This window comes from Watersipora subatra, chromosome 4 (genome assembly GCF_963576615.1).
Source record: "Watersipora subatra chromosome 4, tzWatSuba1.1, whole genome shotgun sequence".
Classification (NCBI taxonomy): domain Eukaryota; kingdom Metazoa; phylum Bryozoa; class Gymnolaemata; order Cheilostomatida; family Watersiporidae; genus Watersipora; species Watersipora subatra.
The window spans coordinates 2,315,427-2,334,022 of NC_088711.1; the positions used below are offsets into that span (position 1 = coordinate 2,315,427).

At 37.2% G+C, this 18,596-nt stretch overlaps 1 protein-coding gene across 1 annotated transcript; it reads right to left on the reverse strand.

The window, feature by feature from the left end:
• Positions 1-1,083: 1,083 nt before the first annotated feature.
• Positions 1,084-17,184, reverse strand: LOC137393250 (dye-decolorizing peroxidase YfeX-like). The gene is made up of 8 exons (XM_068079709.1): positions 17,030-17,184; positions 8,837-8,994; positions 7,894-8,085; positions 7,706-7,781; positions 7,050-7,211; positions 5,303-5,425; positions 5,076-5,171; positions 1,084-1,571 (listed from the first exon to the last, which is right to left on the reverse strand). Exons 1-8 carry the CDS (start codon positions 17,094-17,096, stop codon positions 1,321-1,323), a joined length of 1,125 nt encoding a protein of 374 aa, XP_067935810.1. The 5' UTR covers positions 17,097-17,184; the 3' UTR covers positions 1,084-1,320.
• Between the last annotated feature and the right edge of the window lie 1,412 nt (positions 17,185-18,596).

Genomic DNA, 18,596 nt, shown 5'->3' on the forward strand with positions numbered 1-18,596 from the left:
AATCTTTTGATACCAAATAACTGTAATGTTAATTTTATTGCAAGTCAACCTTTAAACAATAGCATGATGTTGAACCTCAGCAACTTCTCCATGGTGACAATTAGTGCTAGCCTGGGAAAGTTTTTCACCAATCCAGCACTACTAAGCAACACTCTCGTCGCTTTCTCACTGTGGTTGCAAACCTCAATCACCACAGGCGAAGACAAAATCAAGTCATCACGATTCTTAACTGTGATTAGGGAATTAGTTGCTTGGTTTACATCACAGTTGGCAACATCCACGATACTAGTGATACAATCACCACATTTCAGCTTTGGTGACCTAGCCAGCTGTAAAATAATCATTGTCTCATTTTTGACTTAAGACATACTTGCATACTCATCATATTTAGTCATGTTTAGTTCAGCATGATATTAGTCTATTTACCTAGCCAGGGTCTGGCTCTTTGAGTGGGTGGGCTATTTGCCCCCCCCCTCTCCTTTCTCCCTTCTCTCTTTCCGCTTCTCACTTCTTCTTTGGAGAGGGGGAAAAGAGAGAATAGGGATAGGAGAGGGTGGCAAATAAAGCCCTGATGGCTCATGATTTGTTCGCAACAATTCATAGCTTTTATAGTTTTAATCTAAGGTGGTTATCAGATATTATCACAGAATTGCTTTAGTTTACTGGATTATGTTTCCAAGAAGGTTTTTATGTGAAAATAAATGGGATTTTGTCAAATTCTCCTCATTAGCTTCATTGCTAACAACAGTGCAGTCAAGCGTGAGGTACAATACAATGACGTTACGTCATGCTATTTAAGTCTGACAAGGCAACTGATGGGAATAGCTATTATTGGCCAATCTAGGTTTATATATCTATGCATTCAGCTCATTGGCCAGACGCTCACTCGCAAAAATTGTAGCCCACAACTACCTTGCCATAAACTTGGGCATTATTTTCCTATGGCTAGATATAGATAAGTTTACCCGGTAGCATAAGATTTGAGTGTACTATCTCCTGAAACAGAATCAGTGGTTGTCAGCATTATGGTAAACATTATGGTAAACAATACCAATCATATGATTGGTATTGAGTGGTAGCATATGATAAATGAAGTAGATTTAATGTGCAAAAACGCCAAGGAGGGTCAGTATAAAAAGCACTTTGAAGCCATCGATGGAAAATAGGTTAAAATATTGGCAAATGATTACAAATTTGTAGAATTAAAGCACGTCTAAATTGGACAAAATGCGTGTCACAAGATTGCACCCGTGTAGATGTAGGCTTAGTATAGAGAGCAGTTTGAGGCATATTAAATGCAATGCCTTAAATTGTAGACGGCTAAGCCACACTCTTCAGTTCCTTTTTGCTAGGGAAGTACCAGTAGGTTCCCTTCACGCAAGAGGTCATGGTCATTATGAGATCGCTGTGGCCATCACCCCCAGCTCCAACCATGCGCTCCAACATGTATTCAAAGTTTTCCGGAGATGCTGCATAGCCGATGAAAAACAGACCAGAGTCACCGCTGACTGTGCCCCATGGTTGTGATTGTCTAACAATCTCGTATGCCTTCTTCTGTTCAAATGCATTGCCTGTAAAAAAAAGGTTATCAGAGATGATTAAAGGTTGACTTGCAACAAAATTCACATTACAGTTATTTGGTATCATAAGATTCACCATGTTTTACTCTGTTGTGTTGTGGGTGCAAAATATATGGGAATGTGATTACAAGCTCTTAAAAGCTAAAAAACAAACAGTTAATCGCAGCCACACGAGACCGCCGTAGTTTGGATTCGCTTTCAAAAATGGCTCAAATGGGAAGTAGTTGTTACAGGATGGTTTCTGTTTACACATTCATGCAACCTCATTCGTCCAAATATTTTCACAAATATACTTCACACTTTCAATAAAACCATGTCTATTGTTCTTATGCGTCTGTTTTATTGTAATGCGTCATTGTAATGCTGTCACTTTTAGCACTGATGTCTTATAACTTACAGTAAAAAATCGTTAAACTTTTTAACCTTAGCTCGAAGGAGTACATATCATTGTCTGATAATCATGACGAGCCTGTTGGTTACCTGTGATAATCGAAGAGTGCTGCAAAAATTATTTGCGAAGTATTGGGTCGCGCGATCAAATTACGACTTGACGATTGAATAATGCCAAAACAAAACTGTAAAGTAGCGAGCATCTATATTTATTACGAGGACTTCGGTAAAACCCGAAGTGTTTGTCATAAACTAGTGCTACGATATGTTTTATAGTGAGCTTTTTATTGGCCTTTCAATACACGTGAGAACATCATGTGACAAGACAATAACCAAACTGCAATGACAACGTCAGATAAATAAAGAGATTCCAATCTACGGCGGCTTTTCGTTTTTGAGCTTTTAAGGGCTTGTAATCACATTTCCACGTATTTGGCACCCACAACACAACAGAGTAAGACATAGTGAATATTTTGATACCAAATAACTAATGTGAATTTTATTGCAAGTCGACCTTTAAGTGTTAATGGCCTAGAGGATACTACATCATTCACGATTCTGGTACTTGTGCATGGATGCCATTACTAAAATAGACAAGAAATGACTATAATGTGAGGCAGAATTACAAATTCAGATATTAAGATTGCAAATGTAAATGGTGTAATAAAACTGCATGTTCGCAGTACAGAAGAAAAGTCAAATGCAAAAACTGAATCTCTTTGGTAAAGCAACTATCAAATGCTTAATAAAGAAAAGTATTGGTGGGTTGTGTGACTGGGCCCTCGGTTAGATTTTTTGCCTGTCACATCGCTGATTAAAGGTTGTATGGTTTTACTTTTACATTCGCTTTTAATTTTTAAAGTGAGTTAAATTTTAATAGATTGGTTTAGGAGATGACAATCATTGAAAAGCAAATGTGTGATTATGCTTGAAATAATAATCCTATTTCACCAATCTTCTAGAGGAATGGGATCCACCAATCTTTAAAGGAATGGGATATATGATACTGGAAGAATTCTAACAAATGTTGCAATAAGTAAATGTTCTCCCCGAAGTAGCTGCAAAAGTAGCGCATACAGCTAACAAATACGTGAATGCCTTCTCACTTTGTTAAAATAGGTTTTATGGTAAATCATTGCGAAGAACAGGCTAGAAACTCTGCATCTACTCATGCCCTTCAGCAAATCCTAGTAACACCTTGAGCCGTCGACAAAACTTGGAAATCAAATTGATTGTATCGTGTTACTAGATTGTCATTGTCTCAAATCTATTAAAAAGAATTGTGCATATCTTATAAAGGTAGTGCTATCACATCCACTGCAGGGACAGATAATATTGTTATTAGTTGGAGTCATTTCCATTCGGACTAATTCTTCGATTGGTTGACATGAATATGCACGATTGATGAATCATGGTTTTCATTCAATACCTTTAGATCTCATTTATGTCTACTAAAAAACAAGCTTGTGACAAATATGACAAAGACAGTTACAAAACACAAGGTTTCCATTTATTCAATGCTCGACATCAATATTTAGCATTAACATCTGATGCTAAAACTGTCAGTCAGTTTCCAATTTTAATATGTAATAATGGGGGTTCCAAAAAGTATTATTTTGTTTTCGTAATTCATTAGCTAGTCTTATCATGTAAAAATAACAACAGAAAACAAAAAGGCAATGGCTTTGAAGTTTTGCTGTCGGATTTACAAAGCTGACATCAGTGGCCATGAGCTGACAAATCTTACATCGGTATTCTCAGCGAGACAGAAATTGAAAGTGATTCATCAAATTTGGACACTCTTGCTTTTAAATCAGATTGTTTTTTCACTAGTTGCTATTGTAAAGATGTGTCACTGAACCAAAACATAGAAGGAAAAATTGGACTCTCTACATACAGTCAAACATGGATAACTCGAACTTCACGGGACCGAGCAAAAATGTTCGAGTTATCAGAGCGTTCAAGTTATCAGAGCACTGTCACAAGTCCATGTATTTATTTATTTATTAGCAGATACATGTACATATACAAACTATAATATAAATTGAAAGCATAAACTGCTTGTTTCAAATTACATGCTTCTAATGTAAAGTTTAAAACTTTTTTATCAAATGGTATAGAGATTTTTCTATCACTTGAAATTGGTTTGTTGTTTGAGGTGATGCTATTGCCAGGACGTTTTTTAGATTAAAACTAGCAAAGCTTGATCGTTGTTGAAATGCTCAGAAGAAAAGACATCTTTTTCTTTTGAGCGTTTTAACCAAGATCAATTTTGCCGATTTTTCTTGAAGTTTATGCGAAGGTTACCTCACTTTTCCTTGCTTCCGAAGGACCATCGCTAAGCGGATGTTTGTTAAAAATCAAATTTCACCAAACCTTTAGAAAAGTCGTTGACAAAAATATTTTGCCGATGGTGGTAATAACGACGCCTATAAATTACGAAAAGTCGAGGTTTACCTCTATGGCTTGGAACAAAGTGATTTTTTAAAGCGATAACAACAGTCTCAGTAGCCGTTGGGCAAAAAACTTTTCGAGTTAACAGAGCTGAGGTCGAGTTATCTAAAGCAATTTATCATTACGTGGGAACGGACCAAAGAAACCGTTCGAGTTAACCATGTGTTCGAGCTATCCGAGGGCGAGTTATCCATGTTTGACTGTATGTCTCTTTTAACAACATAGCTTTGTTAAACAGAACAGATCTTAAAACTACTTGCCAGAGTTTTCTATGTGAAAATGGGCAGCTGAAGAATCATATGGATATCAAATAAAGATATTCATTACCGAGTTCTACGATGTTCTAATGTTAGGTCTAACCATAGACCTATCAACTATACAAAGAATGTGGCTATTTATATAGGACACCGTGGCTTGGCATTGCCCAGTCTAGTATAGTTAATAGGTCTATGGGTCTAACTGTCCATGTCGAGATGAACTAGAGAGTCAAAAGATATTAATAACGCACTTGATGATATCAGTAAAAGAGAAAGTCCCCAAGTTGAAGGTTCATCATAATTCAGTAATTATTAAGTTCTCTGTGATGCCCAAACTCAGTTAATTGTAAATGCTCTTTAGGGGAACAAGAATCCGTACCCTGTTAAGACTTACCTCCAGTCATACGTGCCACATGTGATTGTATGTGTTTCCGGCTAAGTTCGATGCTGTCAGCCCGATCCCGTCCAACTGCAGTCTCCAGAGTCTTGGCTACCAGAGACAAACAGTTGACACAAATGACAGCCAAATACATGTAGGTAAAGCATTTCATGAAGCAAGCTACTGGCACCAAAAAAATCACAAGCCAGTCCATGCAAGATGGAAATGACAAGATTTCTTACTCGGAGTTGAGGCCAAAAACTTGTGATCATGAATCCACTTTTGTGTGATGACATAACTTCCTCCAGTACCTTTCTCGACAGCCACATTTTCCCTTGACTCGTCGTCAGCTGGATTCTCCGTGCCTGCAACAAACTGGCTGTAAGCACTTTGTAAACATGCTACAAACATAACTATCCGAGGTGTCTAGCCCAAACATTCTCAAAATTACGTGAATAAAGCAACAAAACTAACCATTCTTTTTTAATGTAAGGTATTGATGATATCTTCGAAAAAGCCGTAGCCATAATGTCAAACCACACGACTTCTAACTAAATATCAGTGAATAAATTCTCACTGAATGCCTCACCACATACATGCAACTAAGACAAAGCTCTGCAGCATGTGTTGGAAAAATGAAGAATGCAATTGAACAGTGTACGACAAATAAATTTTGATTAGAATTTGGAAAGGCAGCTTAACAGAGAATTGAACAAATGCATCCGGTCAAAGTGAATCCTCATTTGGTGCTGGTAAAGCCTATGAGTGACTTTTTTGCGAAAAAAAACCTTGAAAGATAAACCTATGTTGCAGTTGTCATAATTGCCAAAGTGATTACATAACTGCAAAGGTGACATACAGACAACTCTCACTGCAACACTGCAACTTGGTATAACTAAAATAGCTTCAAAGAATGATATTGGCGTACCTAGATAGAAAAGTTAACACCAAAAAATATGTTGACTTGAAAAAAGATTACAAGTTGACTGAGGGCCTTGCAAGCATTGAAGAAATCTGAAGAGGTGGCCACTTGTGAAAAAAAATTACTGGTGGTGACAGCTAGACAGGTTGGCTAATGTCTGGATGTATGGGGCTGATGTTGACATATATATGCATAGCCATCAGGAAGGAGAGTATGACATAACTAGAATGTATAAATTTAGTATTATAATCTTGGCATTCAAGGCATTTGAACAGAGTTTATAGACAACAAAATGAGAGGTAAGATGATTATTTTAATATTATGGGACAATTAAGGAAGTTCACAGACTAGCAACAGTTACAGACAAATTTCTTTGTTTCCTTGAAATATAATACGACGCATTGCAGCCAACATAGGCTTTCCTTGCCAGCAGATACACTGTATTGCTTGGTCGGCATAAAACCTTACCCATACTTGAAAAGTTGTTGCTTACCAAGCCAGCAATAACTATATAAGGAAACCACCAATGACCATATGAGGATACCAACAATGACCATATAAGAATACCAACAATGACCATATAAGAATACCAACAATGACCATATACGGAGATCAGCAATCACCATATAACGAGACCTGTAATGAACAAATAAGGAAACTGGCAATGGCCATATAACGGGACCAATAATGGCCATATAACGGGACCAATAATGGCCATATAACGGGACCAATAATGGCCATATAACGGGACCAATAATGGCCATATAACGGGACCAATAATGGCCATATAACGGGACCAACAATGGCCATATAACGGGACCAATAATGGCCATATAAAGATATCAGCAATGACCGTATGAGGAGACATGATACAATATTATAAATGAATAGTGCAAGGCTGACATAAGTGCATTCGGTCAGAGGGACAAAACCTTAAAGGAACAATAACTGTAATGTGAATTTTGTTACAAGTCAACCTTTTAAAGAACAGAGAATGTACTATGTTAACTGTAGCGCAAGTGTAGCTAGAGTCTAGCTGGTCAGTCAATAAGAACCAATCATCTTACCATCAATAAATCCTGATAAATCTTTTCCATTCTGGTAGACCCATCCGTATATGTCCTCAAATGATTGGACACTACCGGCTGGCAGCTGGGCCATTATTCGCTGAGCTAACTCGAACAGTTTACTCCTGCTGTTGCTCTTTGCGTGTATGAAGATATCTCCACCTGTATGGCATATATTATTACTTGTACAGAAAATAATATAACCTGTACAAAGTATATCATTACCTGTATAAGATATATCATTATAGGTGAAAAATATACCTCCACATGTACATCAACTAGCATAACCTGTACATCATATATTATTACCTGCATAGTGAATAATATTACCTGTATTGCGCATATCCTCACATGTATAGCAAGTATTATCATGTGTATGGGAATATGGCTCAAACTGCATAGAATATAGCCTCACCTATGCATGTACATGTATATTAAAACATATTGTGCAGAGCATATTTCCCCATCAAAAAGTGTACCTTCCTGAGAATGTACCGTGTAATTTTCTGTGTAAAATATGCCCTTGCCTGCATACAAGGAATGGTTACTTGCATAAATATATACTGCCTACAGTACGTAGAAATCCACTACAAGGCAATTACACGTTGTTATCATTAAAACATACATATGATCCAAACAACAAGACGCAGACTCACCAGAACTAGGGAGCTCCCCATAGTCTCCTTGTCTGTGCGGATAATGAAAGCTCTGAGCAGGCTTCCGGCCATAGAGCTAACAAAGAGACGCGGACAAGTGAGTGTACGGTTGTCTATATCACAGCATAAAAAGTAGATAGTAACTAACGATAAAACATTGAAGATCAGAGATAAAACATTTAGAGTACCTGATTGAAGAAATTTGGCCCAAAGCCAACACCTGCGAGCACCTCATCATCTTCATCCCTCATGTCAGGTGGGCACACAGCGTCCACATGAGCCTGGAGGTTTGCGACCACTTTGGCACATTTTTTCCTGTCAGCTTTGGGTGATAAGTATATCCAGAGGTATAAAGCGTTCTCCTTCGTGCCAGATATCACCTGTTATGATGAGAAGTATGATTACTATATGCTTTAATTCTTTATCCCAGCAAACACAATTCAGTGATTAGGAATTGAAGATAGAACTGTAGAATTGAAGTCTAAATAACAAGGAAGATGTTAGAGAAAATGCATGCTGATAGAAATGAGAGCAACTACATAACTTGCAGTAGTAAAAATACACAAGTCATTTGTTTAGCACTTGATGCCACCTAATTTCGTAGCAGTCCCTTCAACCTACCTAGTGCCTACATAGTATCACCTCATGTGCCTATCCTTTAGCAAACCTACCTAAATACAGTATACATGTATATCCCGAGTATATATATATATATATATATATATATATTGATATATATATATATATATATATATATTGATATATATATATTGAAGCATATCTTGACAAACTAAAACCTGCCTTAAGTTGCTCTCAGTTTTCTGTGACTGCATACAAAGCATTATTTTAAGCCATCTTCAACAGGTTCATCTGATACCCAATCAATGTAAAAACTATCTTGACATCACTAACAATTTTGAACCCAAATAGATGATTAGGTGACTTGCAAGCTGACAGAAGGTTGGCCGAAAGTGGGTAGCAGAGAAATGGCATAGCCCAGTGTCAGTTACTTAGAATGGAGCAGACACATTCAGTCGGAGAGAAAGATGTCATATTATTCTTTCTGTAAATATGAATTTGCGCAAGCTTGCTACACTTGATTTGTATACACGAAGAGTTCACTCCACTCACACTGTCCTGGAACTGCTCCGACTCTGCAGCAGAGAGCCTGAGTGATGAGATGGAAACAGTCTCCTTCAGTATATCAGCCTTAGCATACGCCAGTGCAGTAGCTGTAGCAGCTCCGCCTAGCATCAGTGGCACTACGACTCTGCCTCCAGCAATCGCTCCTACAAAAGTCAAGTAACTGATACAAATACAAACCTTGACATACGAAATTGATCTGTTTCGATATTTGCGTTGAATGTCAAAACCATTTTAAGTTGGAACAATTATTCTTTTAAAAACACATTGTTTCTTTGGTCCAATCTGTTTCAGTGTAAAAAAAAGACGATAAGCATCTCAAATATTTACACATAACATAAAAACAAATGCATTATATAAAGCTATATAAAAAATGTAAAAACCTTAATTCTATGCAAAACTAAATTTATCAAGCAATACTCAGTTTAATTAGGCTTTTACTGTTATTTTACCAAAGCAATGCTTTTAAAAGCACCAGCCATCCGCTCGATGAGCCTTGAGGCTCTATGAAGGGGTGGGGGGGTGTTTGACCTCGGAGTGCATTCTGATTTTTTTACCGTCTTAGAATAAAGTGTAAGTATACTCACTACGTTAAGGTGCACTGGTATTGGCATTGTCTAAGTGTGCACAGAGAGCGTTTGCTCTGTAATGTAGGAATTTCGTTTGCACGGAGGGCGCGGGCCATGAACAGTGCAGGAGTATGAAGTGTTAGATATTTTATGTTACGGTTGAAGACACATGAACAGAAGTGTAGGCTTGGCATCGCTATGGCTCACTGGTAGGGTGAGCGATAGAAACACACAACAATAACCTACTGCACATTACACTAAATGTAGTTTCAATTAATCTATCTTATACACTTTTTAATATTTCTACATTTTACTTCAAATTTTACCAGTTTTTAGCTTTTGCTCACAAAGCTGTGACGTTTCGAGAAAGTTTTTATACCTAAAGCTGGAAATTACTTCAAAGGAGAAGGAAAAATTTTTTTCAAACTAGGGATCCTATGTTGAAAAATACAGAGTTGATCATAGGGCCAAAGTTTGACAGTCCATTAATAATACTATGCTTATAAAGCTGCTCATTGCACAAGTGGAAACGATTCTAAAAATAATGAAGACTAATAACCAACTTCGGAAGAAAATAATTGCTGATTTATTGATGCATGACTTCGGCAAACATGAGAGTAACAGATTTTTTTAAAGTCTGTAAATTAAAATACGAAGGAAGACTTTAAAGTAAAACTAAAGGGCTTCATGTACATTTAGTACTGTTATGTTATTTTGATAGGCTTTTTGGGGTAGATATCACCGTGGAGCAAGCGTGAGGTGATTTATCTCACTAATACAAATAGCAAAACCTGTTGCACAACTACATAAACCATTCAGCTTAATTGAACAGTTTTAGCAATGTAAATGAATTCAAATCCGACGGATGCCTAACATGTTCATATGGGTCTTACTTCATCACAAATTAAAAATATAGAAGGACATACAGTATATATACATAAAATACACATATGGTTCTACACACACGATAATCAAAAGACGATCGTTTCGTTGTACCTGTCCTTACTCGTGCAATAAAATAAATCGTTGTAATCTGTTACCAAGAAAAAACGACACCATATGTATTTTTTAGTTAACCATGGAAACTAGTGGCAACAATTAATTTGAATGTTGCAATTTCAAATTGAGGTAAGTTGGCCAACACAGCAATGAAAACGCCGCAAGAGAAAAGCCGTAACTGCATGGATGAGTAAGAACTAGAAGTGAGCTTAAGAATTTGATAAGTTGAGGAAAACTTGGGTTATTTAAAAGACTTATATAGCAACTTGTTTTGTAGAGAAATTTATTGCATAGTCCATAGAATTTTGGTTGCTTTTCTGCTGATTTTTCAGTTACATTGTTATGTGGGATTTGGTAGGAGTTATGTTATACATGATTAACCATCTGTATCTACATAGACATCTTTGTTGAATTTGCTTTGTCACCTTGTTCCATTTTGACTATGTTTAGCTTTGCGCTTTGCTTGGGTTGTGTGAATTGAATTGTTAGTGACTCAGACACAGTGAAGGTGTCAAACTATTACAAGCAATATCAATATTTGCCAGTAAAAGACACTTCTTTATTTGTGTAAGTCCAACAATTAAAATACACAACTAACAAAATTTTAAAACAATACTACTAATGACAAAAGGTTGGAAATAGCTAATGAAACTTACACCCTTATGCGAAAGGTTGTCCATGTTCTTTCGCGCAATTCCGTGCACCTACGAGTCTCAACAGCCAAAAGAGAGTCATAACAATCTATGCATAAAGAAGCTCAACAGTTGAAATAGAAATAGCCTTGGCGGTTGAAAAAGCCTCAGCAGATGGAGGAGAAAAAAGCTCAGCAGATTAAAAAGAAAGAGGCGGAGTGATTGGAGCTGTTTTCTTTTATAGATGCCTCTGTTAGACTGTGAGAAAGTGTTTAGGTGCTCAGGTTCTGTATTTATGTTATAGAGGGTTGGTATTTGAGTGCACTTGTCTTGAGTATGTCATGGAAATGTACTGATTGGAAATGGCTAACTCCTGTTACTTTGGTTGTGTCTGATAGAAGTTGGCAGAGCTGTGTATATCATCACATCTACTTTCCTTTGGCAAATTTCCTGGCAGGCCGGTTGACGCATCTTCTCTGATGGATTCTTTCTATTGTGTAGTTTTACATTCAGATTAGATTTCTCTGTTTGAGACTGATGTAACTACTTGTGCACATGCAAGATACGGATGCATGCGCAGTGAGCTTTTGCTAGAAAATAAGCGTTGTTAAACGCTAAATTACCAGCTTCTTAATTAATCTATAGCATCTAGTTATATAATGACTTAGATTGATGAACAAGTGTTAAACTGGCGACAGAGCAGTTTCTTACCCCCATATTGTTGACATTATTATGGCTGCTGGACTTGCTATACCTACTTTTGAGGCTGATGATGGGTTGGAATCTTATTTGGAAAAGTTGGACTATTATTTTGCCGTGGCTGGTACCGAGGAGAATAAGAAGGTGCCTGTGCTTTTGATAGGACTGAGCGCCACACAATACCACACTCTCAAGGATTTTAATAGATAATTTCACCTGCAGTACCTCGTGAAACTGATCTTGATACGTTGAGGTCACATCTGACAACTCACTATGGTAGGACTAGAAAACAGAATTTGGAACGTACCAACTTTCGCTCTGTAGTTAAAAAGGATGGTGAATCTATTGCTGATTACCAGATTAAAGCAAGAAAAGCAGCCAGATATTGCAACTTTGGTGACAAGTTAGACGAAAACTTGATTGAACAATTTATTTCAGGAGTGAATCACACAGCTCTTGCATACAAGTTAGTTAAGGCTGCTAATATTACAACTTTGACGGGTGCCATGGAGGTTGCTGGTACATTTCAGTTAATGGAGGGAGACAAGACAAGTTTGTCTACAAGACCTGCCAATATTGCTTAAGTTGGTCAACGTAGCTCAAGCAAGAACTACATATCTTCAAAAACACCAACTCCTGCTAATAACTATGAAGTTTACATGTTTCCGGTGTTCTAAGACAGGTCATAAGGTAGATGATTTCAGCTGTCCTGCATTAGGTAAAACGTGCATGGCCTGTAAGAAGGAAGGACATTTTAAAGGATTGAAGTACTGCCGTAAGAAGAAACAGTCGGCAGCCGCTAGTGTAGTCGGTGAAAAACTGCATACCAAGAACACTAGCACTACAACTGCTATTCATAACTTCAGTCACAAGTTCACAGTAAGAAATGCTAATAGCTATAAAACACCTAGGTGTAATGCTATTATAGGAGGTAAGACTTACTTTATTGATAGACTCTGGAGCAGTCGACAATATTATTGACAAATGCGGTTATAGTGAGTTGAAGAGCTTTGTTAAGTTGCAGTCTACATCTAAACATTTGTATGCTTTTGGGCAAAATTCTTGTTTACCATTATTAGGACAGTTTAATGCTGTTATAACTGTCAATAAGGTTTCCGCTAATGCTACATTCTCTGTTTTCGATGGTGATGCTTGTAACCTACTTAGTGCAGATACTGCTAGTAAGCTTAGGATTCTTAGGGTTAATTATGATATCTGTACTGTTAAAGTAGATGATAAGACTGATCTCGAAACTGTTGTAAGGATCAGATACCCAGAGTGTTTTAAGGGGGTGAGTGAATTGAAAGGTTTCCAAGTGAAACTACATATAGACCCTGAGGTTGACCCAGTGGCCCAGCCTGTTCGTATGTTGCCCTTCAGTTATTGTGGTCGAGTTGAGATGTCTCTAGATAGGTTGTTGGAAGATATAGTGGAGCGGAACTCTATCAACACGAGATGTTGATAGAGTTAAATGGTGCCAAAGTCTTTTCAAAGATTGATTTGATTTTTCCAGTGCAAACTTGAACCAGGTTCACGAGAGATCACACTTTTGTTAGTCATATTGGTTTATTTCATAAGAAATGGTTGGGTATGGGATCTCTGCCGCCCCTGAAGTGTTTCAAAGTCTTTTCAAAGATTGATTTGATTTTTCCAGTGCGAACTTGAACCAGGTTTACGAGAGATCACAGCTTTTGTTAGTCATATTGGTTTATTTCGTGAGAAATGGTTGGGTATGGGATCTCTGCCGCCCCTGAAGTGTCTCAGTATACTATACAGACTATTCTTAATAGTCTTGAGGGTGTTTTGATTATGGCTGATGATATAATTGTCTTTAGGAAAAGCTCTGAAAAGCATAGAGAGCGTTTAGGGCTTGTTTTGTCTCGTTTGTCACAATGCGGTCTCACTTTGAATGGTTCCAAATGTAGCTTTGGGTTGTCATCTATCAAGTTCATAGGTCGCATGTGATCTATTGAAGGTGTTTCTCCCGATCTAGCTAAGGTTGATTTTATATTGTCTGCTCGCGGGCTAGAAACTGACAGAGTTGAGAAGATTTCTAGGTTTAGTACAGTTTGTTGGGAGATATGTTAAAGACTTGGCCACTGCTGCAGCTTCTTTGTGATAGCTAAATAAGAAGTCTACTGCTTTCTGCTGGTCTAAAGTGCATCAGAGTGCATTTGATAAGGTCAAGCAGCTTATGAGTGTTACTCACACGTTCACTTATTATGGGAGATGCTCCAACTATTGTAGTTGCTGAAGCCAGTCCTGCTGATTTAGATTGCGTTCCGTATCTAATTCAAAGTGGCATTTCTAGAGTAATAGCTTATGGCCAACGATGTTTATCTGATGTAGAGTCTCAATATTCTCAGATAGAACGAGAGACTAAGTCTAATGTGGGCATGTGAGCATTTCAAGATGTACTTGCTTGGTAGAAAGTTTCAATTATTTACTGATCATAAAACTAACTCGAAACCAACTCCTAGATTGGAACGCTGAAGTTTGAGGTTACAGGCTTTTGATTTTGTTTTGCAGTATAAGCTATAACATTTCAGATCCTCTGTCTAGATTGAGTGTGAATGAGAATGATGTTGTAGAGCCTGTGGTAGATGGTGCTTACATTTGCTCAATTGCAGAACTCGCTATTCCATGCGCTATGGAGTGGTCAGATATTCATGAGGCTGCCAAGTCTTGCCCCGAGACTAAGCTGATATATGAAGCTTTTCAGTCAGGTGAACGGAAATGTTGTTCTGCTATCACAAAATTACTAGGAATGAGCTGAGTACATGTGATGGTGTAATTCTTAGAGTTTATAGAATTTTCATACTAGGTTGTGTCAACAGACATTGCATTTAGCACATGAGGGTCATCAAGGTATTATGACGACCAAAAGAAGGCTATGTTTCAAGGTTTGGTGGCCTGGCATAGATAGAGAGGCTGAAGTTTCATGTCGTCAATTTTTGCCCTGTCAATTGGTCAGTAATAGTGATCCCCAGTTCCTATCACTCTTACCAAATTGCCCGATGGCCCTTGGAAGTTCTGTAGTCTAGATTCATTGGATCCTCTTCCTGATGGTCGTTCTGTTGTAGTCATTGTTGATTATTTTAGCAGCTTGTCCGAGTTTAAGTTTTTGAAGAGTACTAAAGCAAAGAAAATTGTCTCATTTCTGGAAGAAGTTTGTGCTTTATACGACTACCCAGAAATTCTGAGGTCTGACCATGGCACACAATTTAGTTCTCATGAATTACAAGGTTATCTGAGTAATTGTGAAATTAGATGGTCTCAAGCTAATGAAGAAGTGGAGAGGACAAATCACACCATATTAAAGGTCTTCAAGATTGCCAACTCTGAAGGTCAAGATTTTCGAAGAGTGTTGAATAAGTTTTGCGTCTTCTTCAAGAGCACACCCCACACACCTACAGGTATGACTCCATTTGCTTTAATTTTTTGGCCGGAAGATGAGAACCAAATTGCCAATGATGTCGACTGATATTAAGGGTACAGTAGAATAAGCTAGGGACTCCGACTTGCATTACAAGCGGAGGATGAAAGAATAAGCTGACAAAGGTGTCAAAGAACGTTCTATTAGTACAGGGGATACAGTGTTGTTGAAGAGAGAAAATGGAGGTAAACTAGATACCAATTATAATCCAGGTGGTTGATATTCAAGGTTTTGATATGGTATATTCCAGTTCTGCAGGTAATGTTGTAAGGCGTAACGTCTCAAAGCTAAAAGAGTTGATCCCCAGATTGCTCCTGCTCTGCTTGACCCAGGTCCTGAACCCCAAGTTAGTAATAGCAGGCCAGTCCGGAAACGTAAATTACTATCAAAATATGAGGGTTTTGTTATGGGTTAGTAATTATTATTTCGTCTGTAGGCTATGTTTTAGTTTAGTGCCATAATTTAGTTCACTGGTATATGTTAGTTTAATTAGTTTCATTTTGTCTAGTCCAACGCTAATACTATTTTCGTAAATGCATTTTTGCTTATATAAGAGTTTGGTTCTACAGTATTTGTATTTTGCTTGTATGCGTGTTTTGCTCGTGTAGAATAAGTTTATACAATAATTCTCTTTTATAAGAATAAGTTGTGGAGGGATGTAGTGTTTACATTCATATTATATTTTCCTGTTTGTGACTATAATCTAATTACTTGTGCACACGGGCGGGATACTGATGCGCAGTGAGTTCTTGCTAAAAAATTAACATTGTTAAATTAACAGCTTCTTAATTAATCTATAGCATATATAGCAATATAATGGCTTATATTGATGAACAAATGTTAAATACTGGAAGTTTCTAATCTGCTTTTGGATGCTTCTATAACTATTGTTTCTCCTGATGGCACTTTGTTAGACCATGTGCTTTGTCCGGGTCAGTATTGTGTGTCTCTCCTGTGTTTTAGGCGTTGCTTTTTTCTACTGTCTGATTTTGCTAATATTCCATACAACAACCTCGCATTTTAACCCTGCATGTGTCAGGGTGCATAGTAACACACCACTACTTAAGTACGTATATCTGTCAAATGCATGTTGCCTATTCACTGCACACAGAGGCACAAAAAGATAAAGCAGTTCTCTAGTTTAATCGTTTTAACCGCAGGCAAAAACCTGCAAAAATTGCTTTGACAATTTACCCTATTGGAGTCAACCACGTGTCTGCATAAAAAATTTGTAAAGATAAATCGGCTCGAGGTTTTTTAGTATACGTTATAAGAGCTTTGTCTCACAGGACCAATGTCAAATTACCTCTATTGTTCTCAATATTGACCACGCATACATTTTCTCAGGTTTGAATTTTCAGGTAAGTGTACTTGGGCAGTCCGGCACGCGATTGTTCAAAGAAAAATAAAATATTCAAATTTATGTTACCTATCTATCTATCTATCTATCTCTGTAAAATATTTCAAGTGGCCGCTAGGCCTGTAGAAATAAAATGGTGCATTAGGCATAAAAATAAGATCACAAATAAGCATAGACTTATTTATCTAAGACTGAAGGATAAAAGTATAAGATCGCTTGGTCTAGTTATAAGAGAATCAGATGTTAAAATTTCATCGCACGGTTAAAAAAAGAGTGTTTCATTGCACTTGTATTGATTGTGTGTCTGATATTGGAGCCTCGAGTAAAATAGGATGAGTTCTTAATTACAAATCTATTAAAATCGACCATTAGGTCTTGGCTTAAAATTTTTTGCAGTGTGCTTTCGTCCTTGATGCGTCTTCTCTCTGCAAGTGTTTGCCATCCCATTTTCACCATTTCTGATGATATACTATCAAATTTTCTTACCTGGCTGGCTTCGAATCGAAGCAATCTTTCTCACAAAACGAAAACCTCTAGTAAACATGCTTGCCATTTCCACGTGTTGCAACGTTATTAATGAGAATATCGTTCTACCTGTAGCTCTTTTTAGCGGCTACGCCTTTTACCGAATTAAGAGAAATTAAGCAAAATTGAAAGCTAACCGTAGATTGCGCAACATGGATGTTCACCGTCCCGAAAAGCCTAAACCTATTGTATTGTTCTTAGGCTTTCGTGCTTAAATTATAGTGCGTTCGTTTAGAATAATTCGTAAAAATGAATTAATAACCGAATACTAAAAGACTTGTAATTACGTGCCAAGTTTAGATATTACAGAAGCGAAAAGCCAAATATTAAAGTTGTTTAACCGGAAACGTATTTTACTAAAGTGTTCCACTAAAGTGCATAAAAAGTTACATGAAGTATGACGAGTCAGCAATTAAAATACTGCAGTTATAAAACGCTTTATTAGAAAATATATATGAAATAAACAGTATTTTAATTTTTAATAGTTTTTTGCTTTAAATAACTAATTATTTTCTCTCGTCTTATTCCTTCGATTCTTCTTTTGACGATATAACCCTTCTTTTTTAACCTAGTTCTTCGTCACAGGCTCCTCCCCAATTCGCAATCCTCTCTTTTCGGTTCTTTCATACTCCTAGCTCCACCCAGATTAGAGTTACATAAGCATCGTCATGTCAAGCGCGTACACGTGTTTGTACATGTAATTGCATTGTTATTTTATCGATCTATGTCTGTGCTAACAGGGCAGCAAACCTCTTGTTTGTTTCTCTATCATATTAAAAGGCAAACCTGACCATAGCTCTAGCTCTGCTGGCCTCTGCTTGCAACATTATTAACAAAAATGTAAAAATCATGCCTAATTTCTCCCTCCTCTATGTCCTATTTATTCTCATTATCATCTTTCTTTCATTGATGCTTAAGAGGAGAGCAGTGTTTTGATTTTTTGCCTTAGTCATTATGTCAGCTTATTAAAAATCTTCACTGAGAGCAATGATATACCACCCCATGGGGGGGGGGGGCTGTATATCATTGCTGCCAGCCAGTCTTAGAATAGTTACTACTATAATTTAGTACAAGACATCAAATCAGCAAATATGACAAATGTACACATGTACCCAACATCCGCAATTTTTACTTAGCCAATCTAAAATGCACCGCCTAAAGGTCAGAGGGCGCCTAAAAAACTTTCGAAATATTAATAAAGTAGCAAGCCAATAATTTCTGAGCAATTATAAAAATTTCCTCCCCATTAATAGTCAATGCAATGATTGCGGATGGAATTAGTTTATATAATCTCATAAATATTTTGTAACATAATACATGTAACTTACTTGTTGGCAAATTTATTTGAGCAAAAAATGTTCACACGTTATTATTTGAAAGCTTACCAACTTATATGCAAGAGGCCTGGTGTTTTCAAAGCATCAAGCAAATGCATAGGACTTGCTAGTAGTTAGCTGGAGCCAACTCACCACCGAGGTGCATGCCACAAGGTCTTAGAAAATTGCACACTAGACAAAGAGTTTACTCT

Bases quoted from the DNA above. Each gene is read 5' to 3' on its own strand.
- LOC137393250 (XM_068079709.1), bottom strand. From the start codon at position 17,096: ATGGCAAGCATGTTTACTAGAGGTTTTCGTTTTGTGAGAAAGATTGCT. The intron at 8,086-8,836 runs GTGAGTGGAGTG...TCATCATAACAG, and splicing joins CGGAGCAGTTCCAGGACAGT to GTGATATCTGGCACGAAGGA. The intron at 7,212-7,705 runs GTGAGTCTGCGT...TATGCCATACAG, and splicing joins TGGGGAGCTCCCTAGTTCTG to GTGGAGATATCTTCATACAC.